The sequence below is a fragment of the Tursiops truncatus genome, chromosome 6 (genome assembly GCF_011762595.2).
Source record: "Tursiops truncatus isolate mTurTru1 chromosome 6, mTurTru1.mat.Y, whole genome shotgun sequence".
Classification (NCBI taxonomy): Eukaryota; Metazoa; Chordata; class Mammalia; order Artiodactyla; family Delphinidae; genus Tursiops; species Tursiops truncatus.
Window position 1 is genome coordinate 65667277 of NC_047039.1, and position 25936 is coordinate 65693212.

A 25936-nucleotide genomic window follows, 5' to 3' on the forward strand; every position below is an offset into this window, starting at 1 on the left:
CTGGTGGTGGTCTCCCAAGATTTCATGTCTGCTGTATAGAGCCTCCTGGGAACCTTGATGATTTCACTTTGTGCTCCTTATGTCTTACTTGCTTTCTTCCTCTCTCCTTTTATTTCCTTCCTTATGAGGTGTCCACATAACATTTATTAAGGGCTTAGTGTGTGCAAAGCACACATCACATTCTACACATAGAAAAGGAATCAAATCTGGGGTGGGGCTCCAGCCTCACATCCGTATCTGACAGCGTTAACTGTGTGAATTAGGGCTTCAGCTTTCCTGTTTGTAGAATGGAGACAGTCGTAGCTAACTCACAGGGTTGTGGGCATCAGTGACAAACTGAGAGCCATGGGCGAGGTGCCTGCTGAGTGTTAATGGCTTCCTTCCGTTCCAGTTCCCATAGCCGTCTGGTCTCCTGTTTCCAGGATGGCTGTGTGTTTTAAGACTCCCAAGCTGTAATTAAGTTATTTAACACATCTGTCCGTGCTGAGGACGTAGCATCCCATGTGTGTTATTAAACAGCTTACTTCCCAGCCACACCGAGTGCTTGCAGTGTCTTGCACACACCTTACAGATTATCCCTCCTGCTCTGCAGTTCCCTCCCCAAGTCATCCACCCACCCGACAAGTTAGTCATCATTCAGCACTGAGCTCACGTAGAACGCAGGAGGGCCTCCCCTGCCACTGGGGCACGCTTCCATCCACTGCAGACCTCCCATCCCGGTTAATAACACGCATTCATGCCATCAATTTCACATTGTATATACCTGCCATTACTTCAGGGGTCGCCTTGCTCCAGCCCCATGTAGCCTTTTTTCTTTCATGATTATAAGCTTGTTTCTCACCTCATGACCTTTGCATCTGCTGTTCCCTCTCCTTGGAGAGAGGTCCAGGTTTTCTTATGATTCATTCTTTCCAATGTCGCATCCCATGGCATTTACTGCTACTGGAGATTATAATATATGTTTACTTGTCTGTTATCTCCGTTAAAATCCTCCCGGTGAGGGGGAGGACACTGGGTTGTATTCCCCCCAGCATCTACAGCAGTGTCTGACACGTGCTGGGTTCTTGGGGAATATTCGTTGAATGAATGAGCCTTGTATATTCGTCTGCTGTTGTAGTTGCATTGACTTGTGATTACTGTTTATGTGTCCCAGTTCCCCACTGGACTGTGACTGCCCGAGGGTGATGATGTAGGGTAATTTTTCTTTTATCCACAGGGCGGGTGTCTAGTTGCTCGGTAGATGTTTCTCGAATGTGTGACTATGGAAGTTAGGAATCTTGGAAAAGGTAAATCCCTAAACTATTGAGATCTTCTCATGGCGGCAGCTGTTCACCACAAAGTGTCCTTTTGACGCCACTGGTAGAATAGCTGCTCATCAGAACAGGCTGCAGGGGTTCTGATGGCCTTTTCACTAGCGGCCCCTCCTGCCTTTCTTTTTTCAGGGTCTTTGCCCTGTGCTGTTCTCTGGGTCCTGCACAACCCCACCCTATCCCCAATTGTATTCACTCTACAGACCTCATCTCAATGTCCCTTGCTCATGAGAAACACCTCCCACTCCCCACTCAGCCAGGTAGGTCAGGTGCTAGCTGCTGTCAGACTTCCTGAAGGCAGCGCTGTGTATGATTTGATGTTCATTTGATCCTCAAGGTCTGGCATATTGTACTTGATAAATATTTGTTGAATGAATGAGTAAAGAATTAGTATATGTGCACACCTCCATTCATAGCAGCATTATTCACAATAGCCAAGAGGTGAGAGGAACCCAAGTGTCCATTGGTGGATGAATAAATAAAATATGGCATATGTATACAGTGGAATATTATTCAGCCTTAAAAAGGAAGGAAAGGCTGACACATGTTACAAGGATGAACCTTGAGGACATTATGCTAAATGAAATAAACCAGACCAAAAAAGTCAAATACTGTATGATTTCACTTACGTGAGATATTCAGAGTAAATTCATGGGAACAGAAAGTAGAATAGTGGTTGCCAGGGGCTGAGAGGAGAAGGAATGAGAAGTTGTTCAATGGGTATAGAGTTTCAGTTTTGCCAGATGAAAAAGTTCTGGAGATTGGCAACAAGAAAGTTCTGGAGATTCACAGCAACGTGAACGGACCTAACACTACTGAACTGAACACTTAGAAATGGTTAAGATGATACATTTTATGTTATGCAGTTTTTTTAGCACAATTTTTAAAAAAGAGTGAGCGATGGCAGAGACTGTGACTTTTGGAAATCATAGAAGAAGAATCTGGAATTTGTAACTTGTGGGATGCCTATGAGTTCTGGGCAATATGCATAAATGTAAGGGAAAGAAGTGTTTATTTCCTCATCGGGGAAGCAGGAGTGTTTACTAAGGACAGTCACAGTAAAGGAGTGAGCTGCTTTGTGCCCTCTGTCCTTGCTTCTCTGCGCCTGGGGCCCTGGGCTGGTCCTGGCTGGTCAGCCGGGGTCGCGTCCTGAGAATCCCCTCGGCTTCTAAGGGTCCTGCTTCAGTGGGACTCCTTTGTCCTCCCTGCCCTGCCCAGTGTAAGATTTGAAACAAACTTTCATTCATTTCCTATCCTATTTTGCTGTCCCAACACTTCTGAAGGACTTACTCTTGTAGAGTCCAAGGGAAGGACGTGAACGTGTTCGAGTGCCCGTTCAGCAGTGCACTTTGTAGGGAAAGGTTGCCTCATCCCAGGCTGACATTCGCCCTCCAAGGTGTAGGTGTGTTATCCCCATTTCGTGAAGGAGACAGATTATCCCAGGCCCACAGCTAAGTGACGGAACAGAGATTGCCCCCAGATCGTCTGCCTTTAAAACTCACGTCCTTGCGTCTGCTTCAAGTTGCTTCCTATATGGTCTGCATCTCGTGGTCCACATTTATTTCACATCTCAACCTTAAATAAGTCAGGGGGCTCACTCTCACTCGCTCTGGCCCATTGGTGTCACATACACTGTGGTAGTGAAAAGGACCCCCAGCTCCCTGAGACCATGCTTCCAAAATCCCAAGCCCAACTTTCAAACCCCCAGTATCCCATACAGTCTTCCTCAGCTGTTCAGAAACCCAAAATGTGCTTTTCCACCCCACCCCCACAAGTGGTAAAGACAGAGAGAGAAATGGATAGCAGGGCGCTTTGTTATTCTTTTATCTTCGAAATTTACAGAAAGGGGAGAGAGAGGAAGAAGCTCTGCTTCGTGAGCGTTCTGTCCCTGCGGTGGCTCTGAGCTGCACCAGCAGCCCAAGTACAGATTTATGTATCTCCAAGGATGAGCAACTTCTTATCTTCATGCCTTTTAATTTTCTAGGTAACAGTAGCAATTCCATTCTTCTGAAACATTACCAGTAGCTGTTCAGCCAGTTTATGCTTTTCTTGTGTGTGTGTGTGTGTGTTCGTATGTGTGTGTATGGGAGTATCTATGTAAATAAAACTTCTCTACGTGTCTCTAGAATGCCCTACTTACTTAATAATTTCTACTTGGATATTGAATCATTCTGCATGTCTAAAAGGAATATTTACTCCAGTTCTCTGGTTCCCTGGCACAGGAGAGAGGGAGGAAAAGAAAGCTAAAAGAGCGGTGCAAATCCAGACTGCTTTCTTTTCTCCTCACAAGTGGTGCTTTTCAAAGCGTTTGGCGTCCCTGCTGTAGGGATGTGTCACTGAGAGATGACAACAGGATTTGCTGGCAATGTGGGCCACTATTGTATCTGCCTTACGTAACCACGTGGAGTGATGGCAATGGGTGAGCAGCCTGGGATGTAGGCAGTGGTCTGGTTGCTTAACCTCCAGGGGCCATGAAGACCACTCAGGTCCTCCAGAGGATGTGGATCCAGGCTGTTAAAAAGTTGGGGAGATTGAAAGTCCATGTGAGTCCCTCTATAAGCTCTCCCCCTTTTCTTTCCTGACCTTTCTTTTGTGGGAAGTTGGGTGGGGGGAGCCTTCTCACAGTGATTCCTTTTTCCTTTGCTTTATTTGTGCTTCTGGCAGCTTTCAGTAACAAATTGTGAGATGCAGATTGTAGTCATTGGTGGGTTTTTAAAATGCTTGTATTATTTTTAGCAGACGTATGCAAAACTGATAGCCTCTTATGGGGTTTCTGAATCAAAGGCTGCTGTTTTCCATGTGTTGGGAATCTGCAAGCGCGGTGTTGCTTCCTGGGGGTAACTTAATAGTTTGCCTATTAGATGTTTGTTTGTATTTGGGTAATTGTAATTTCTTGTTTGGGGAAAAAACTTTTTGCTTCCTTATCCTGCAGAAATGTATATTCTTATTCTTTTTAAAAATACTCTTATATCTCAGATTCTAAATGATAGAAAAAAAGCTTTTCCCTTGTTCTGTTTTTCCTTTTATAGTTTGAACATCTGTAGCACTATAACATGTGTAAGTGTTTACTTTTATGGTGGGTGGGATTTTTATCAAACATGTACCTTATGGGCAGATGTTGATCAATCTTTAGCTTTGGCTCTGACCCTCCATCACTGGGAAGCAACAACTTGTAGACAAAAAGCTTAAAGATTTCCTGTTGGGGCAGTGAAGACTTTTGGTGTTTGCCTTCTGGTTGGTTTTTAACACGTTTCCATATTCTTTATGTAAAATATGGGATTTACCTGTTTGGCCAAGATTTTTCAAAGGAAAGAAACTTTATAACAACTAGAGAATATTTTTTAAAAGATCGAATAACTGTTTGTGTTTGTCCCTTTCTCATTCTGCATGTAAATACCTTACTGCTAACACAGTGTTTTATTTATGGTGAAAAAGAAAAAAATTGGCCCCCTTTTATCTTCCTGTGTTGTCTAGGAATGAGTCATTACAATTTTGTGGGGGTGTTTATTCACACTACTTACAGGAAAAGTGAAAGTGATGCGGGGAAGCGGAGGTCCTCCTGCTGCTGGAATGTTGACTCTTGGGGTGAAAAGGAGACTTGGCATCTTCTGCAGCCTGCTGCTCCCTCAGAGCTAGCCTCTCCTCCACCTCGCCTGCCTTCATGCACCTCTCAAATTACTGCTACGATCCCCACCCTGCCCTCCTCCAGTCCAAACGTTCACACTTTCTTCTGCTCTTTGGCTTTGCAAAGTCTGTACTGAGTTAACAAATATTTGGTATGAGGTCCTTGGGCCAGGAATCATTGAGTACCCTTTGTTCACTCATGAACCCGCCCCACTTTCCCCTCTGCTTTTTGTTTTGTTTTTTTGGGAGGGCGGGGGCACGCGGACCTCTCACTGTTGTGGCCTCTCCCGTTGCGGAGCACAGGCTCCGGACGCGCAGGCTCAGCGGCCGTGGCTCATGGGCCCAGCCGCTCCGCGGCATGTGGGATCTTCCCGGACCGGGGCACGAACCTGCGTCCCCTGCATCGGCAGGCGGGCTCTGAACCACTGCGCCACCACGGAAGCCCTCCCCTCTGCTTTTTAACTTACAAAATGTTCGGTACATATCAGAGAATTACGTGTCTAAATCATAAAGCATAATTATAAAATATACCCATGAGCCCATCACACATACCCATGAACCCTCCACCAAAATGGACCCAAGGTCCCTTCTCACTCCTCTGCCTCACCCCAGGTCACGTACACATACATACACACAAACATCTCTAAACAAAAGATTGGTTTTGTTTGGTTTTTTTTCATTGTAATAGAAAACGCATAACATAAAACTTATCGTTTTATTCATTCTTAAGTGTACAAGGCTATATTAAGAATATTCACATTTTTATGAAAGTGTTTGCTCTTTGAATTATATAAAACTGATAGCACACTCTCTAAATTCTTCTGGGATGTTTTTCACTCCATATGATGTTTGAGATGCATCTGTGTCGTAGATGTGTGGCTCTAGTTTATTTTCATTGCAGTATGACACTGCATTTTAATAGTATATCACAATTTATTTGTCGCTCTTGAGAGACCGTTTGGGTTGTCTCCAGGTTTGGGCTGTTCAAACATTGCTGCTGTGAATACTCTCTATGTGCATCTATGTGCACATACTGGCACATTGTTCTCGGGCCTCTGCGCAGGAGAGGAATCACTGCGTTGTGAATACGCGTACCTTTACCCTGATATGTGTGTGCTTGTAAAGCTCTCCAAAGGCTAAGCAGCTCCCTGCCGGCATTCATGCAGTCTAAATATTGACAGCCATTCTCTGATCTCTGCACAGCCCAGCACAGGTTGGGTGGGGCCCAAGCCCGTTGGCCCAGTTCGAAAGGCCTGATCTCAGCTGTCAGCTGAGTTGCTGCACGCCAGTAGGCTGTCCCCGGCCATGTACCCGGAGCTGATTTTCTGGGGCATATGTGTGATTGTGTGGGGTGTCTGTGTTTCTGGAAAGATAGTATATAGTTGAGACAGACTTGCAGTGATTGGCTTTTGGGGGCACACCTGTGGTTGGTAAGCTCTACATGGGCTTTGGCTGTTTTTTTTTACCAATGTAGTCCAGGTGCCACAAACCACATACTTGGCACATAATGGATACTCAGTAAATATTTTTGAGTGAGTGAGTGAGTGAATAAGTGAATGAATGAATGAAGGGTTTTCTCTGAGACTTTGTAAAAAGTCACAGCTTTGTGGGCTAAATACAGCATGGTGTACTTTTAATTCTCAAAGGCACTATTAAAATTTATTTTACTCTAATTTCCTCACCTTTAAACTTAAGATTTAAAATTTATCACTTAATATATTCTTTTAATATTATATTTAAGTAGTCAGTGGTTTGTGTCACAACCCATTAACCCTAGGTAAGAAGAAGTCTCTTATAATCTGAGCAGTTTCATGACAAGTTGGTGAAGTCTTTGGCACCTGGCAAGGTCTGATTGATTAAAAATTTGATTCAGTCCTGTTGGCATGGTAGTGGTAAGGGATTCATCCTTTCTCTGCCAAATCGAATTTAAATTACTACTGCAGGCAGCACAGGAATGCTTAAAGACAGTATAATCTTATTAAGGAAGAACAGTGAATTTCAAAAGCCAGGTGCTTGGACAACATTTTGAAAATAAATTTTGTAGTAATGCACTTATTTTGCTAAATAAAAAATTTTAAATCCAAAACTTTTAATGGAGAGTTTGCTGTTTTTATTTTTGACATTTATTCTAAAAGCACTGAACTCATAAAAATATTCTCTGCCATACCACAACTCCTGGGGAGATTTAATATTTTTTGGTATTTACTCTTCCAGTCTTTTCCCTGTATGCTTATAAAAATAAATATATCAGGGAAATAAAAAACAGAAACAAACTGATGTTTTGTGTCTTGATTTTTCCCCTCAGTAGACATTTAAGTATAGATATGTATATATGTAACCAATCTGTTGTTGGACATTTCACTGATTATCTATTAAAAATTATAAGCAGCTGTAAACAAATTTATATGTATATCTTTGTGCACTTGTGCAAATATTTCTGGAATAAATTCCTAGAAGTGGAATTGATTGATCAAACGGTATGTAGATTTTACATTTTGAGACATATTAATAATTTGCCCCCTGGAGGGTTTATACCAATTTATATTCCCACTGCTTCTACCAACAGCAGGCAGACCTGAAAATATAAAACGAATTCTCGAGTTTCCCTGGTGGCGCAGTGGTTGAGAGTCCACCCGCCGATGCAGGGGACGTGGGTTCATGCCCCGGTCCAGGAGCGGCTGGGCCCGTGAGCCATGGCCGCTGGGCCTGCGCGTCCAGAGCCTGTGCTCCATAACGGGAGAGGCCACAACAGTGAGAGGCCCGCGTACAGCAAAAAAAAAACAAAACAAAAAAACCAACGAACTCTCTTTCTAATTGAAAACACAGGCATCATAAAGAAAAAACTTTAAAAATGGACAGAAGTTAAATGAGTATTTCAGTGCCTATGTATTTCATTGTGTTGATTCATTTAATCTAAATATCACTCTCTTTTTGGACATTGTGCTCCCCTCCACCCTATAGCACTGCCCAATCCTAGGGGTCATTGTCATGGTACTGGTTCTTTTCTGATGACTTTTAAATACATTTTTGGGGCAGGGTACTGTGTGCTGTTTTTCTTAATATACAGGAGTATAGCTATATTCAAAGAGTTGGCAACTGTATTTATTTTACCACAACTTACAGAGTAATTCACTTTGTTGAAATTTGTCAGCTTTAAGGTATAGTGAAGAGCAGAGAAGAAACTTGGAAAACATACATGCTAGTAAGGTCACTTCCGGGTGATAGTGGATTGGTTGTACAAAAGCCACTTTGAAAACCGAAGGTGCCAAGAAGTTAGGAGGTATTCTTTGGAAATGGAAAGAGATGCTCAGTTCTGAACAGCTGGGTTTCTGCTTACTATTTCCCTTTAAGAAAAAATCCTTTTCTTGTTGTTTTAAATTTACTTATTTATGTATTTTTTAAGTCACAATTTTTTTAAAAAATAAATTTATTTATTTTATTTATTTATTTTTGGCCGTGTTGGGTCCTCGCGGCTGCGCGTGGGCCTTCTCTAGTTGTGGAGAGCGGGGGCCACTCCCCATTGTGGTGCGCAGGCTTCTCATTGCGGTGGCCTCTCTTGTGGTGGAGCACGGGCTCCAGGCTTGTGGGCCTCAGCAGCCGTGGCACCCGGGCCCAGCTGCTGCGCGGCACGCGGGATCCTCCCCGACCAGGGCCCGAACCCGCGACCCCTGCATTGGCAGGCGGACTCCCAACCACTGCACTACCAGGGAAGCCCTATTTACGTTTTGTTTTGTTTTGTTTTTTGGCTGAGTTGGGTCTTCATATGGGCTTTTTCTAGTTGCGGTGAGCGGGGCCACTCTTTGTTGCGGTGCGCGGGCGTCTCATTATGGTGGCTTCTATTGTTGCGGAGCACGGGTTCTAGGCGCGCGGGCTCAGTAGTTGTAGTTCGCGGGCTCTGGAGCGCAGGCTCAGTAGCTGTGGCGCACGGGCTTAGTTGCTCCATAGCATGTGGGATCTTCCCCGACCAGGGATTGAACCCGTGTCCCCTGCATCGGCAGGCGAACTCTCAACCACTGCACCACCAGGGAAGCCCTGAATTCCATTTTTAAATCTCTCAAGAGTTCTTGGAGCCAGATGATATTAACCAGGGAAATGTCCCTAAAGTGAGTACATAGAGGGAGGAGGGAACTAAAAGACTATAAATTCCTCTCAATTTGAGTAATCAGTTATAGCTACTCAAGAGTGGCTGGCTCATCTTTCTTCTCTACATACAAACAAAATTGCCTTTTCCTAATCCCGTTCTATCAAAGGATAAATTACCTGCTCCAATATATCAGTTATTAGAATTGCCTTTTGTGCTAAACGTCTTTCCCCCCCAAGCCTAAGAGTTTGTTAACTGGGTAAAACAGGGGCACATTATCTGGACATGTTTTGATTCTTTTCTCTGTCGTTAGTAGCAGTGCAGGAATGGCACAGTTGATTTTTTTTTAAATTTTAATGTAAAGGAAATAGTTTTTCTTAGATTATTTGTATATAATAAGTACAGCAAGGCTTTTTATTCATATAATTAGATTCCTTTCCTTTGTGTCCTTATGTTTTAGATATTCTCTGTTTAAAAAAAATGTAGCAGGATCTACTTGTTTTTAGTCCATCTTGACCATCTGTCTTTATATTTATTGTGATTACTCTTCTATATTCTTCTATATTCATTTCTGCAGTCACAGTTTGTTTTGTATTTGCCCTGCTTTTTCTAAATTTCCCATTTTGTCTCTTCTGCCTGCTTTTGGATTGACTTTTGTTTTGCTTTGTTTTCATTTTATTTTCCTCTCTGCTATCTTGGAACTTATATATGCCAGAAAATTTAACATGTGGGTTTTACCCAGTGAAATTCAAAATTAATCTACAGTTTAGCTCTACTCTTGAATAAAATATTTAGAATAATTAAATCATGTTTAAGTCTTCTGGATTTACATGCTATGTTGCCCAGTGTTCTACTTCTGTCTTATTTGTTTAACTCTCACAAATCGCACGTTATTATATTGATTAGTTGCATACAGCCAATATATGTCCAGGCTTACATTCCTTCTTGCATCTTAGGTCTTCCTGCTGGGATTATTCCTTTCTTAAATTTATCCTTTGGAAGTTCTTTTATTGCTTGTGATAACCTTTCCCAATTTTTGTTTTAAAAAAATATGTCTTTCTGCCCCTAAATCAACAGATACTGTTTTAAAGATACTGTTCTACCGAGTTCAGTCTTTCATTATTGCTGTTTCAAAGTCGGCTCTTATTCTCTTTGCTCTTTTGTAACCTCTTCTACCTATATGCTCTCATCTCTGTATCTTTTTCTACAGTAAGATTACCATGAATTTCAAAGTGGTTTTCTTTCTTTTTGAATTTACCCTGCTTGTGATGTATAAGCCTTCTTGAACCTGAAAAATCATCAAGTCCTGTAGAGCTGTTGTGACTTTGAGTATTGCATCTCTCCCACACTCTCTTATCATCTCCTTCAGGAAATCTTAGAAACATTGTACAGCTTTCTCACTCTTAATTTCTTTCAGGTGTCCCATTTTTTTTAATGCTTTGTGCTGTATTCTGGGTAATTTCTTCACATCTTTCTTCTAATTCATTATTGCCTTCAACCATGTGTCATATGTGGTTTAATCCATTTTTTAAATTTAATACATTATTGACTGGGGGATTTTTGCAGAAACTAACTCCTGTGGCCATAATATGTCTCCCGTCAAAAATGTGTTAATTTTATTATATTTTTTTATTTCTAGAATTTTTTCTTTAGATTTGCTTGGTCATTTTTTTTAAAAATAAATTTATTTATTTATTTTTGGCTGTGTTGGGTCTTCATTGCTGCATGCAGACTTTCTCTAGTTGTGGCGAGTAGGGGCTACTGTTCGTTGCGGTGTGCGGGCTTCTCATTGTGGTGGCTTCTCTTGTTGTGGAGCATGGGCTCTAGGTGCGCGGGCTTCAGTAGTTGTGGCACACGGGCTTAGTTGCTCCATGGCATGTGGGATCTTCCCATACCAGGGCTGGAACCCGTGTTCCCTGCATTGGCAGGCGGATGCTTAACCACTGCGCCACCAGGGAAGTCCGGCTTGGTTATTTTTGATGTTCTCTTGTGCTTTCATTATACTTTTCATTTCCCCTTTTAACTTCTTATGATAAACAAACATATGAAATATTATACATACTTTTTTTGGTCTGTGGTTATATTTCCAATATTTATAGTCTTTGATTCTGCAGTTTTTTGTTTCTTTTAACTCTCACTTGCTTTGTGTGTGTTTAAATTGTGAACTCATGTTCCTCAAATGCTTATCTGTGGGATTCTCTGAAGCCTGTGTTTTAATGTGTTTCTAGGGGAGAATTTCATTCTCCTCCATGTACCTGGGTGGTGCTACCAATGCAGTACCACTTTGAGTGTGAGGGTTTTGGAGGGGAGAGGGTGTGGTCACATCTGTAATATGAATTTCAGCCTCAAACCTGAGTGAGTACAGGTCTATTGATACAGGAATTCTCCATGGAGATATTTTTAGTTATTTCCACTCTACCCAGAGCCAAGAATAAGGTAGGCAGGCGACTGTCCCTGCTGTCTCCATTGCCTGATAGTGTTTTTGCCCCAAATACATTCACTCTGATCTGATCTCCACCCTGTTTGGATCCTACAGTTTCTCTTTTCCCAGACTCCTGTTGAAATGCCTGCTTCAGTGCTGCCTTATTTCTCTGGCTTTGAGCTTTCTTGGCATTTCTTGCCTTTAAGGATTTCCCCTCAAAGGCAGCCTGCATTTAATAAATTATTATTATTATTATTATTGAATGATATCCACTGTTTTCAGGTTTGTCTAGACATCTATTTTATTTTATTTTTTTATTTTTTATATTTTTGCGGTACGCGGGCCTCTCACTGTTGTGGCCTCTCCCGTTGCGGAGCACAGGCTCCGGACGCGCAGGCTTAGCGGCCATGGCTCACAGGCCCAGCCGCTCCGCGGCATGTGGGATCCTCCCGGACTGGGGCACGAACCCGTGTCCCCAGCATCAGCAGGCGGACTCTCAACCACTGTGCCACCAGGGAAGCCCTAGACATCTATTTTAGAATACTGTCAGAAACTGAAGCCCAGTGGTCTTTATGCTGGCATCATCATCTTTCACACCCACAATACTGGTGGAGAAAAGGCCAAGGGGTCCCACAGATTACACAATTTGGCAGTCTCTGTGATAAGGCCAAGGATTCCTTTAGACATAAAAATCCATAAAACTTGAGTTCCCTGGTGGTGCAGTGGTTAGGACTCAGCACTTTCACTGGCATGGCCCCGGGTTCAATCCCTGGTCAGGGAACTAAGATCCCACAAGCTGCACAGCGTGGGCATCCCCCCGCCTGCCTCCACACACAAAAATGCATGAAACTTGCCTAGGAGGTCACCTTTGACTGGAGGAAGGGAGTTGTTTTTTTTTTTTTTTTTAAAGAATGAGAGTATATCTGTTTGCAACTCTAGATAAGGGCTTTTATCATGAAAGTGTTTTGGAGTGGTGATAGTAAAAAAGCTCAACACTTAGTATTCTAGTCGTTCTTTTTTTTTTTCTTTCTGGCCGTGCTGCACAGCATGTGGGATCTTAGCTCCCTGAGGAGTGATCGAACCCGTGGTCCCTGCATTTGATGTGCAGAGTCTTAACCACTGGACTGCCAGAGAAGTCCCTAATATTTCATTCTTCTTAGGGTACATCTCTCCCTATGTTTTTCTCTAATTTTCTAGTATTGTTAAGTTTGCCATTTCATTCAAGGAGAGTATATTTGAAAATATAATAGGTAGTGTAATGTTCCTAAAAAATACCCACTCTTTGGTGTATAGAATGTGTGAGCTGGCCTTTCTATGGAGACATTTTGAATTATAGTTTTATTTCTAACATTGAAATGTTTGTGTTTTTAATCAAATTGGTTTTGATTTTTCTAAAACAGGCCCCAGGCATGGAGGAGTTGATATGGGAACAATACACTGTGACCCTACAGAAGGTGAGTACTACACATGTCATATCTGCTACAGTCTGTTCTTGAGTTTACAGATCATGGATCTTTTTTTTTAATTGAAGTATAGTTGATTTACAATGTTTCAGGTATACAGCAAAGTGATTCATTAAACACACACACACACACAAACACTTTTTCAGATTCCTTTCCATTATAGGTTACTACAAGATATTGAATGTAGTTCCCTGTGCTGTTCAGTAGGACCTTTATCTGTTTTATATATAGTTGTGTGTATCTGTTAATTCCAAATTCTTAATTTATCCCTCCCTCCCCTTTTCCCTTTGGTAGCCATAAGTTTATTTTCTATGTCTGTGTATATGTTTCAACTTTGTAAATAAGTTCATTTGTATCATTTTTAGATTCCACATATAAGTGGTATCATATGATATTTGTCTTTCTCTGTCTGACTTACTTCATTTAGTGTGATAATCTCTAGGTCCATCCATGTAGCTGCAAATGGCATTGTTTCATTCTTTTTTATGGCTGAGTAATATTCCGTTGTATATGTATACCACAACAGATCATGGATCTTATTTATTTTTACACAAACACAGTTATTGCATTAACAAGGATTTGCATGTTGTTATTTTTTTGGCTAAGGTCTGTATAGTATAGAAAATTATAGAGGTTAATTAATGTATTGAGGTTAATTAATGTATTCACCTGTCTCCAGATAGAATAGTTTATGAAAAAGAGGGGAAAGGAAGGGAGGAATGGAAATAATCTGTTCCATTTAAGGACGTTGAGGTAGCTTCTACAACTTTTGTAATTTTAATTATAGCATTTGTAACTTATTCCCTCAGTGAGTTTTAAGTCCAAACTGAAAAAAACGTTTTTTTTAATTAAAAAAAAAATGTTTTTTGGCTGTGCCACACGCATGAGGGGTCTTAGTTCCCTGACCAGGGAATGAACCCGTGCCCCTGCAGTGGAAGCTTGGAGTCCTAACCACTGGACCGCCGGGGAGTTCCCCAAACTAATTTTAAAATGTTAGTTTAGCACTCAGGAGACATGGGTTGTAGTCTTTGTCTCACTCCTGATTATATTAATAGGTTCCGAATTAATCAGATTTTAAACAACAGCCCCCTCCCCACAGTGGGGTTGAAAGTAGAAGTAAGATCACATGGAAGTGTATTTTACTTAATTTTTAAAGGTATTTCACAGGTATTGCCCCTCTTGATTAAATTAATTAGGTAATACAAAGAGCTTCTAGTACTTGGAATCCAGCACATAATCACTGCTTAATAAATGTTAGCTCTGTTCCTTTTTATTCTGACAGCAGAGTTTGAGGTGGGCAGGATAGGTGCTAGCCCCACTCGAAACGAGCACAGCCACCAAGAGTTTGTAAGTGACTTGCGTGCGGTTGAGTCAAGCTAGGCATGCACTCGTGATCCCAAAGGCTTATTCCATCAAGCTGCCTTGGTCAGCATCTAACTTTTCCTGGGCCCTGCATGGCTCTTTCTCCACTCTGAGTCTCTCCAGTCTCTGTCACCTCTTAGATGGATTGTAAGTTCCTCAAAGGGAGAGTTTTCCTTTGACTGTCACAACCATGAACTTCAACCCTTGACTTCAGTGCAAATTTGGTTCTTGAATAAATGTGTATTAAATCGATCCAGGTAGAAAAACACAGATTGGTGCTCAAGTACTGAAACTTCTGGAGCAGTAATCATGATTTCTTCAGTTGAGCGGCTTCCCCCTTTAGGTCTTATTTTTCACCTCTTGTCATCTTCTGACTCTTCTCTCTGCCCTTCCACCACATACCATTTGAGTTTGGACCCCGAACTGGCAAAGGTGAGAAACATTTTTGGCCTGGTATAGAGGATGGAGCTCTCCCTGTGTAAAACCAGGTACCAGGGGATAGCACTGCCAAATTCAAAGCCGTGTGATTAATGAACAACAAGCCAGCTTGTCTGTGTTGCTGTTTGTTATCGATTGCCACAGTGGGCCCCACGTGGGAACTTATCTTGAGGTGAGGGTTCTTTCATTCTCTGAGAAGATTTTTACGTAATGAAACCTGTATTTAGTGTGATAGTCACATACTTGCCCCTGTGATCTGGATGAAATCCGGGAGCTTAGCTTTTTTAAACACCGAAATGAGTTGGGATTCTCTATTATTTGGGTTCACTGTGATACATTTCTCTATTAATCTTGAATCTAATTAATCTGTATTTCCATCTTATATGCATGTAGAAAAGAATTTAATGCTTTGCTCTCTCATGAGATCTCAAAACTAAGTTCATCTTCGGATTTTATCTTTAGAATCCATTTCCTTCTTTTTGACCCTATATGAAAGTGAAACCACTAGCTCCCCTAACTTGGAAGTTAAAGGTATTCTTTAAAAATATGGTTTTAGCATAGATTCAGTTGTGACCAGCCCATCTGGCTCAGGCCTAGATATGAGAACAGGTATGATTGGTGAATCCAATAACACATCCTTATTTGGACAGAAGATGTAATTTCCCATCCCCTGCCAGCTTCTAGTGATAACTCCAGTCTGTGCTATCAATCTTGTCCAGCTTTCACAAGGCTGTTTCTTTTAGATAAGGAATTTCCCTTTATAAACCTGTCAGCTAACCATGATGACGCTGTACTCTGTTTCTCACTTGTTTCTCTAAGCCTTCTGTTCCTGAGCTGTCTCCGGTTATTGGTTTGACCTTTATTTTATCAAATGCTTGTAATAAATCCTGAAAACCACTTATAGAAGGATTTTATTTTAATTTTTCTCTTAACCCCAATGAACAGGATTCCAAGAGAGGATTTGGAATTGCAGTGTCCGGAGGCAGAGACAACCCACACTTTGAAAATGGGGAGACATCAATCGTCATTTCTGACGTGCTCCCGGGTGGGCCCGCCGATGGGCTGCTTCAGTGAGTGTCCTTACTCCCTGCCCCCAACCCCTGCCAGCCCACTGGTTGGCCCTAAACAGGGGGCTTTGAGTGGTGTGCACTTTTAAAATTCAAAAAGAAAAGAAAATTTTATATATGTATATTGAAAAGTCTTCAGGCAGTAATGGAGACCATAACACACTATGTTTTAACAATCCCCAAACCTTTGGGAATATCCAGACTTTGAATAGAGGAAAGCAATAATTTCCACAGGAAGATGGTTATAACTATCTATCGTAACTATCATTCCTGGGTTTAGGAATCATTTATGAACATCGAGTGTAAAATTGGCATGCTCTTTTTTTCCCCTAATGCCTACCCACACTGTCTATATTTATTTTCATTTTTATTCGTTAAGAATGAGGATAGTCTGATTAATGATTATCTAATTTGTAAGAGGGATGTAGAAATTGGAAAAATTTACCAGATGAAAACCCAAGTTTTCCAACTGCCAGGCTTCTGGTCTGAAGAGCAAATGCCATTGGAAAAGGTGCATGTCTGAGTCCCCTTAGGATAATTTCTCAGGGCAGAATCTAAAGTTAATTACACAGCTGCCTTGGCCACATGGCTCCAAAATTTAGCTTCTGTTGGCATTTCATCTCCATGATCCTCTCCAAGTTAGTATTCTTTCATACAGAGAGCATGGTAGAATTTTTACATGATTTTTTTTTTGATGAGACAAAGTAAGAGTTAGGATTCTGTGACCTCAAAATTTCTTTAAGAATCTGAGGCGAGCTCTTGATTTCATCCCCTCCAAAACACAAGTGAATATCAACCTCCTTTGGGGAGATCTGTAGACTTGCTGAAGCGCACCGTTTTCCATGGGTAAGGAGGCCCTGACACACAAGTTCCACTTGTGCTCAAACCTTGCTGCTATCCAGTGCCTCCTGGAGGGACCCCGTGGGTTTGGGTCCTTTTCCCCAGGTGGTTTCCAGGAGACACTGTCCACAGTGGGCTGAGTGGCTCCTGGGTTCCTTCCTCAGAAGAGCTCAGACCAAGTTGATGGATTAAGCCTCAGGAGTCATTAGACGCTGAGCCCTTTAAGAAGCATTTTGGGTCAATCCGCCACTTTTATTTGTTCCTAAATAAATGATTCAGAGGGATGAGATGGGAGTTTTTCACATTCCGTTTTTCTGTTTTATTTGCAGAGAAAATGACAGGGTGGTCATGGTTAACGGCACCCCCATGGAAGGCGTGCTCCATTCATTTGCTGTTCAGCAGCTGAGGAAAAGTGGGAAGATCGCTGCCATTGTACGTTCTGGGTTTGTTTTCAGCTTGCCTCGGTAGGACTTTGTTTTTATGCCCAGAAGAAAATGACTACTTGCTCTTCAGCCCTATCTAGGGACCACTATTTCCATATCCTTAGTACTTTGGGAGAATGATGTTAAGGGTGATGTAAAGATGTACGTGAGGGATGCCTCCCTGCCGTCTCCTTATCCTACTCCTGACTTAAGATCAATGCTTCTCTTGTCTGAGTGAATTTGCCTTGAGCCAGGTTAAACAATTATTCCCTAAGAGAATTAAATAGATTGAGAACAATGGTAAAACAGCATTCATTTAGAGACTAAATTATGAGCTCAGAAACTCATTTGTAAAGGCCCTCACAGGATCTGTTCTATCTTCATAAACTCCTGTTTCTTAGGAGATACTGGCAATCTGTACCATTCACTCATTTATTAGCTCACTCAGTCATTCAGCAAACATTGGTTGAAAATGACCTGAAGCAGGTCTGAGCTGCAAGGAGTGTTCACTCCAGTGGGGCAAGTGGACACACTAAGCGAGAATTGGAACACAGTGTGTTAGGGGCAGTGCTGGGGGGGGGATGCATTGGGTGTGTGGTATTTAACTTTTTTTTCAACTTTATATTATGAAAATTTTCAAACAAAAAGAAAAGTTCAAAGATTAGTATAATCAACACATATATCTTCTACAGTGTTAATATTCTGCCATATTCACTTGATTTTTCTTTATGTATGTATATAAAGACATACTTGTGTTTTTTTGTTTTTTTTTTTTGCGGTACGCGGGCCTCTTACTGTTGTGGCCTCTCCCGTTGCGGAGCACAGGCTCCGGACGCGCAGGCTCAGCGGCCATGGCTCACGCGGCATGTGGGATCTTCCCGGACCGGGGCACGAACCCGTGTCCCCTGCATCGGCAGGCAGACTCTCAACCACTGCGCCACCAGGGAAGCCCAGACATACATATTTTTAGTGAACCGTTTGAGGGGAAGTTGCAGACATGACAGTTTAATCCTTCTTACTTCTCAAGTCTCCTAAATAAGGACATTCATCTGCATAATTATACTACTGTTATCCTATTTAAGAAAAGTAGCTACAGGCTCTATGGCAGGGCTAATGGCGGTCTCTGGGAGGGCTCACGAAAATGAGTACTTCCCAGAACTGCTGCTGCCAGTGCCCTTGTCCCCATGGTGAGCCTCAGCTGCCTGCCACCTCTGCAGGAGACCCTCCAACATTAGCAGGCAAATGAAGATAAGACATCATCAGCCAATCTAAAATACCTTTCCTTGGGAATTTTGGTCTTTCAGGCTACCAGTTTGGTTCTAACAATGTGTTATTCTAGGACTTTAAAAGAGGAGGGGCCTCGTTATCTATCATCTACAGCTGTGGCTGTTGCTGAACTTTTGAAAACAATGGCCTGCATTTTATTAGTCTACAAAGACAGCAAATGTAGTCTAAGAGCACTGAATTGAATACTATGTGGTGAAATTCTTAACAAACCTATGGAAACGCTTAAACTTGCTATTCCATCAGGGATATATACTCTTCAGAATTATTTACTCTCTGTGGCACTGTCAAATCTAGACGCAGCTACTTATCAGGTCACATATCAGTTGAAAATTCTTAGGACTGCATTATTTTCTGTGTCGATGCTTAGTAAAAAAATTAGGTGTGTACCAGTGGCTCTCCCTAGTAATTTTGATGACAGGAGTTGCTTTTGTACAGTGGCCCTCAGATTCTCAAGCGCTTAATTCTTTTTCTTTTAATTTTTTATAAATTTATTTATTTAGTTTTGGCTGCGTTGGGTCTTCGTTGCTGCGCGCGGGCTTTCTCTAGTTGCGGTGCGCGGGCTTTCTCTAGTTGCGGCGAGCGGGGGCTTCTCTTCGTTGTGGCGTGCAGGCTTCTCATCGCGGTGGCTTCTCTTGTTGTGGAGCATGGGCTCTAGGCACACGGCTTCCGTAGTTGTGGCACGCGAGCTCAGTAGTTGTGGCTCGCGGGCTCTAGAGCACAGGCTCAGTAGTTGTGGCGCACGGGCTTAGTTGCTCTGCGGCATGTGGGATCTTCCCGGACCGGGGCTTGAACCCGTGTCCCCTGCATTGGCAGGTGGATTCTTAACCACTGAGCCACCATCGAAGCCCCACAAGCGCTTAATTCTAAGGAACTTTCACCTGGCTCACAATTCGTAGGCCTCATGGCAGTTCGCACAGCATGTTTTTCAAGTGGCTTTGCTGGGTTTTAGTTTGAGAAAATCTTAAAAGAAACCAAACAATCAGTGTGGGTAAGAAACATCCAGCTTGGTTTTTGGGGGAGTATATTTGGGTTAATGGGTGTATATGTTTATGAAGGAGAACTGGAATCAAAGAATGGATTTTTTCAGGGGTATAACCAGCTGACATGGATAGTTGTTGTTCAGGCACTGGGAGGCCTGGTAATAGCTGCTGTGATTAAGTATGCGGATAACATTTTAAAAGGATTTGCAACCTCTTTGTGAATAGTATTATCAACACTGATATCTTATTTTTGACTACAAGATTTCGTACCAACCAGTGTCTTTTCCCTTGGAGCCATCCTTGTAATAAGAGCTACTTTCCTATATGGTTATGATCCTAAACCTGCAGGAAATCCCACTAAAGCATAGTGGTAATACTATCTTTACCTGGTTTTTCACATTGGCGCACTGGGAGTCTCTACATTAATTCTGAACAGAGGACTTCTACAGATTCTAAGAAAAAATCACCATGCTGAGTCTGATTATAATGTTCAAATGGTTTGAAAATATACAAGTTTAGGGAAAAAATACATGTATATGTATCAAAATGCCCATTGCATCTAGAAATCAAAACTTGAAAGTATTTCCAGGGAGTAGAATAATTATCAGAGGAAACTTGAAATCTGAGTTTAAAAAGATTTTGTTTTTGATTGCTGCAGAAATAACCTATGCACTCTTTGTTGCACGAGCACACAACAAATGTCAGACATCAATTTTGCAAATTAGATATATTTAATTTTATTAAATGTTTTTTATCTTACTCTTTCTGTACAGATATATCAAATAACATGGATATTCAAAGTTTGAAAATTATAATTACGTATAATTTTGCACATATAAAGCTGTGAAGAAATAGAAGTATGATTTGAAAAACATTCTCATGTATCTCAGATTTTTATATTTATACTGAAGATTACTAAACAAAGGATTGCTATATGTTGCAGATGTTCAAATGCATAAAAATTGATAAAGTAACATTCTGGGTCTGACTTGTCAGAATAAAATTCATATTTAACTTTAATATAAAGAAATATACACATCTGTTTCTCCATCCACATTTTAAGATCTTTTAGTGCTTCAAAACTGCTGGAAGCAATCCAGTTGTTCCTGTGCTAGATAGTAGCCAGTGACTTTTACACTAATGGAGTTTTGTCCTTAATCTCTTAATTGTATTTCTTTTCTGTAAATCAGATAAATACTTGTTATTACTTTAAAATTAAAAAAAGAAAAGTAATAATAACTCTACAATATCATTTAATATACAGTCCATATCCTAAGATGACTTTGGTAGATTTTTCTTCCCCATCCAGGATCCAATCAAAGTTCACTCATCACATTTGGTCCTAATCACTTTAGTCCATTTTAATCTTTTTTTTTAAAGAGACAGCCTTTATTTTTAGGATTTTTACATTGAAGACTTCAAAAAGTGGTAGGTTTTTAGAACTTATTGACCTGTATTTAAATGGAACTGTTGACAAAGATTCACCAGAAATAATCTGAACAAGCGGGAAAATACAGTTAATGCTCCTGAAATCTACTAAAGTAATTCCAGGACATATGGTTTATCCAACATAACAATACCTCTAAATGCTGTCACTGATATGAAACTGACTGCTTCTTTTCTAAACATACAGTGGTATAATTAACAATATTCAATCACTTCTGTTCTTTCCTGAATATATAAAAATTAAAATATCAATTAAAAAACTAATATATTCTTGTCTTTAAATGTTTCTTACAGATACAGTTTCAATATTTTCGTTCAATAGTGGTGTGGTTTAAGAGACTTTTCATTCACAAGTCAAACAACAATCCACCCAAAGGGAACTGACAGTCTATAGGCTCATAGTGCAAATAAAGAGTTCGGGAATTCGGCAACTAAAATACAAAACATAAAATTCTTAGAAGATACATGCAGTAAGCTCTGCTAAGCAGCTGGCCACAGAACTAGAACATTTGGTAATTTTCCTGGTGATTTCAATGGGACTCCAGAGGTTTCCAAACTCGAACTCTCAGGCTTTGTATTTTGCTTTCCCAGTTTCGCTAATGACACAAACATGATTCAAATCCCTGAAGTATTCATTGTAGTCAAGGGCATATCCTACAACAAACTTGTCTGTAATTTCAAATCCAACAAAGTTTGGTCTATATCCAACACTTTGAGGGGTCCTTTTCACCAGCAAGCTTGCAGCCTTGACCATCTTTGGATTATGCTGCTTGACCAAGGAAAGCAAGGTTTGCCTTGTTTTGCCAGTGTCAGTTATATCTTCAACAGTCAAGACATTCTTTCCAGTTAAAGTTGAGAGATCATCTCCACCAATTACTTTTTTTTTTAACATTCTTTTTGGAGTATAATTGCTTTACAATGGTGTGTTAGTTTCTGCTGTATAACAAAGTGAATCAGCTGTACGTATACATATATCCCCATATCTCCTCCCTCTTGCGTCTCCCTCCCTCCCACCCTCCCTATCCCACCCCTCTAGGTGGTCACAAAGCAGCGAGCTGATCTCCCTGTGCTATGCGGCTGCTTCCTACTAGCTATCGGTTTTACATTTTCCACCAATTACTTTTACCTCACCTGTTGACTGGTCATTACAGTAGCTCTTCAGTCTGATAAAATCTAGGCATAGGTATAGATCTATCACTATTTCTGTTCAGTGCTTGGATGTAATCCAGCAGGTCAGCAAAGAATTTATAGCCCCCGTTGAGCACACAGAGGGCCACGATGTGATGGCCTCCCATCTCCATCACATTCTCAAGCCAGCTGTTCGGTCCTGTCCATATTTAGTCCATGAAGAATAAACACCTTTTCCAAATCCTCAGCATAATGATTAGGTCTACAGAATAAATCTAGGTCATGACCTGGTGCATCATCACTAATCACGACTCTGGGGCTGCGGGTCGCCATAGCGGAGCCGACTGGTGCGCGGGCTGAGGGCAGTCTCGGTAGGAGAAGCCGGCGGCGGGTCTGAACAGAAGGCGGAGGGCGGGAGGCTGCGCGGCGCGCGAAAGCGGAGTGGTCCGCCCGAGCGCTCTTCGCTGCCTCCACTCAGCGCCCTCGTCGGTCCATTTTAATCTTAAAGGATCCCTCTTTTACCTCCTCTCTCCCCTTACCTGCCTCCCACCTCTTTTGAATGACATTGACTTTTAGATGAACCTACGCACTTGTGTACAGAATGTCTCACTTTCTGGATTTTCATTTTTGTAACTTAGTGATTTAAATCCCTTTGGTGCTTTTCACACTTTGAGTAGAAGCAGATTTTGGAGGCACTGTGCTCAGAGTTTTATACTTATTGTCTTATTTTATCCTTGACCCCCCTGAGGGGGTCCTCATTTTCCAGATGAGGACCCTGAGGCTTAGCAACTGGGTGGGGACACAAGAGTTTTACTGGAAGGAGAACCCGGGCTCTTAACCACTGCATTCTCTATGTTTGGTTGTGATTGTCTTGCGTCCCCACTGTTTGTTTTGTGACAGGTGGTCAAGAGGCCCCGGAAGGTCCAGCTGGCCCCGCCGCAGGGCAGCCCTCCCGTCCACGAGCATGACCGGGCTTTCGAGCTGATGGACGAATTTGATGGCAGAAGCGCGCGCAGCGGGTACAGCGAGAGGAGCCGGCCCAGCAGCCGCGGAGAGTGCAGCCGCAGCTGGGAGGACAGCCTGGAGAGGGGTCGTCCCCACGACCGGGCGCGCAGCCGGGAGCGGGACCGGAGCCGCGGCCGGAGCCTGGAGCGGGGCCTGGACCACGACGACGACTACTACTACCGGCGAGCCCGAGAGCGCAGCCGTGGCCGCAGCCTCGAGCGGGGCCTGGACCACGACGACGATGACTACCGGCGAGCCCGGGAGAGGAGCCGCGGCCGGAGCATTGACCCGACCTACGATCGCGCCTACAGCCCGGAGCGGGAGTATGGCCGCAGGGCCCAGCCCGATGCCCGGTACGGGACGTCCTGGAGCCGCAGCCGCGAGCACCTCCACTCCCGCAGCCCCAGCCCCGAGCCGCGGGGACAGCTGGACTCGGACAGGCCCATCGGGATCCTTCTGATGAAAAGCAAAGCAAATGAAGGTAGTCATGCTTGATGAAGAAAAAGCACTATAGTAGCTAACTCTTACGTGGAACCTGCTGTGTGCCAAGCACTGACCTAATAAATGCTTTGCACAGATTAGCTCATTTTGTCCTCACCACCACCCGCTGTGGGAGTTAGTCATATCTTCATTTTATAGACAAGGAAACTAGTGGCACAGAAAAGTTCATTGACTTGCACAAAGTTGTATCATCAGTGACTAAGCCAGGTGGTGGAAATCTGGCTTTAAACTAATAGGCCAGTGGTTCTCAGAGCAGCATAAATATCACCTGGACGCTTATTAGAAATGTAGATTCTCAGGCCCCAGACCAGCCCCCACTGAATCAGAAGCACTGGGGTGGCCCCTGGGGTCTCTGTGTTAACAGGCTCTCTTGGTGAAACCAGTGCAGCTTAAACTGTTGAAACCACAGTAGGGGACAATACTCCAGGTAATCTTGATTGAGTTTTTGCTCTATGCCAGGGCCCTCTGTGGAATAAATACTTTCTAATTTAATCCTCACCAGAAGCCTTTGTGGTAGGTAGGAGACTTCATTCCTCTTTTACAGGTGGGTATAGCAAGGTGCAGAGAGGTTTTTGGTGTGTCCACAGATGAGGCAGGCTCTGGCCCAGGCTGCCCGTCCCATGTTGCGTGCCTGGAGCAGTTGCATACGCTTAAGCACATCCAGATTAACTAAACCCCTTTGTGGCAGCTGGACAAGCAAGTAGCACTTGCAGTGAGGTGAGGCTTCTGCAACTCAGAGATGGGAGGTGACATGCCCACATCTTGAAGCTGGTAAGTAAGTGGTGGAGTTGGAGCTCAAACTTCATCTCTTGGAAATAGATGATAGGAAACAAGTAGGTGAATGAACAGGGATTTAGAGCCCCATGTTGAGCTATTCCCTGCATTGATTTTTAGCTTCCAACTTTTTGAATTCCTGGTAACATCTTTTATCTCTGCATGTTCTCTAATTGTCCTCCTTCAAAGAGGAAAAAAGATAAGAGTACCCAAGAGGGCAAAGTGAAAGACCTCTTGCTTTTTAGGTTGGGAATTTGCATTTTAAAGAGCCTATCAGATGAGAGGGTTTGTTTTCTTTAGTTCTTCTAGAGGAGCTTAAAGAGTTGAGTTATACAATTGGGTATCCATTGAAAGGATATTGAGGTAACTGCAAGGATGCGAATAATGGGATACTGGAGCCCAGGTCCAGAAAACAAAGGTGAAAGTTGAGATGGTACTATCTCTGAGGAATGTGAATCTTGGGAGATTTAACAATTCTAGAAAATCTTTATAACCATGGACAATGACGTATTAATTCATCAACCCCCAAGAATTGCAGAGTAAAAACCATTCTGCTTCCAGATTGTGGACCGTAGAGAAGTTTTGAGAAAGATAACTTGACACAAGGCCTCCTTCACAGAAGGCTGATGCACGTCCGGTAGGACTTGCACCCAGATTCTTGAGTTCCCCGTTGCAGTGCTTTTCAGTATTTTCCTCCCCCTCTCTCTCCTCTTCCCCTTCTTCCTCTTTCTCCTTCTCTTCCCCCCCCTCCTCCTGCCACAGAAAGAACCACATCTTGCAAATAATCGTGGAGGCACCAATATGTGAAAAACTTGGCCAAGTGTTTCACGGAACGGTACTTAACTCTGAGTGATGATTTTTGAGAGGTTCTCTTACATTAAATTAAAAGATACTGGTCCCAACTCACTAAATTGATTTCAAGACTCACTCATGAGTTGTGACCCACAATTAAAAAGATGTTTGTCCTAAGAAACTGCCCACATCATGCCTGGTCTTAGTAATACTAGTAAGGAACAGAGAGGGCTCATGCCCCTTTGCTGATGCGCCATTTTACTGCTTCTGGGCCATTTTGCTTTTTAAACTTAGAATTCAGTGTTTGCTTGTTTGTTTTTTCCAAAGTTCTGCTTTTTAAAAGATTTTTTAAGCCACCTTTTGCTAAGATGACACGGTAGTTTAGCTATCACTGGCTAGAGTTGCATAAGAATTAATCTTTACAAATATCTGGCTGCAGGCAAAACCTACATTTGATTAAGAAAAATAGGATCCATTCACATGGCCAGCTTTTACATGTTTCATGGGCATCAGATAGCCTTGCTGGTAGAAGTCTTAGAAGATGGCCAACTGACTTTTTTTCCTCATTTGAGAGGTGCCCACAAACATACCAATAGCAACCTATTTGTAATTTTACAATAAGAGTGCAGTTTTTAAGAGGATGGAGGAATTGTTGACACGTGAGAAAGAAGTCATTGCTCAAGTTTGTCTCAACCTTCTGTCCTGGGCTGTGAGGCTGTTTAACCTGTAAGGAATTGCCATCCCTGAAGAAAATGCTGTCTGTCTTACCTTTATTCTTTCTTGAGTATCAGCTCCCTAAAGGGCAGGGGTGGACCTTAACAGCTTTAATCCTTGTGGTAAGATCTGAATCTAACTTACTATAAGTCACTTAAAACTTCTCTTTAAATCTACTTCTAAGTGGCAGAAAGTTACTTTATTTTGAATTGATAAGATTTTTTTTTTATTGGAGTATAATTGCTTTACAATGTTGTGTTAGTTTCTGCCGCACAGTGCG

At 42.3% G+C, this 25936-nt stretch overlaps 1 protein-coding gene and 3 pseudogenes across 3 annotated transcripts in view; 3 read left to right on the top strand and 1 right to left on the bottom strand.

Moving 5' to 3' along the window:
* The window catches only part of TJP2 (tight junction protein 2), a 140522-nt gene that overhangs the window by 83523 nt on the left and 31063 nt on the right, over nt 1-25936 (top strand). For all 3 annotated transcript variants that reach the window (XM_019934735.3, XM_019934731.3, XM_019934733.3), the window contains exons 3-6: nt 12838-12891; nt 15646-15770; nt 16937-17039; nt 22771-23356. In XM_019934735.3, coding sequence (XP_019790294.1) covers nt 12847-12891; nt 15646-15770; nt 16937-17039; nt 22771-23356 — 859 coding nt within the window. In that variant the 5' untranslated portion in view covers nt 12838-12846. The remainder of the gene's footprint in view (nt 1-12837; nt 12892-15645; nt 15771-16936; nt 17040-22770; nt 23357-25936) is intronic.
* Nucleotides 17190-19153, top strand: LOC101319252 (UDP-N-acetylglucosamine transporter pseudogene; annotated as a pseudogene).
* On the top strand, nt 19149-19664 carry LOC141278919 (UDP-N-acetylglucosamine transporter pseudogene; annotated as a pseudogene).
* Nucleotides 21308-22203, bottom strand: LOC109549900 (hypoxanthine-guanine phosphoribosyltransferase-like; annotated as a pseudogene).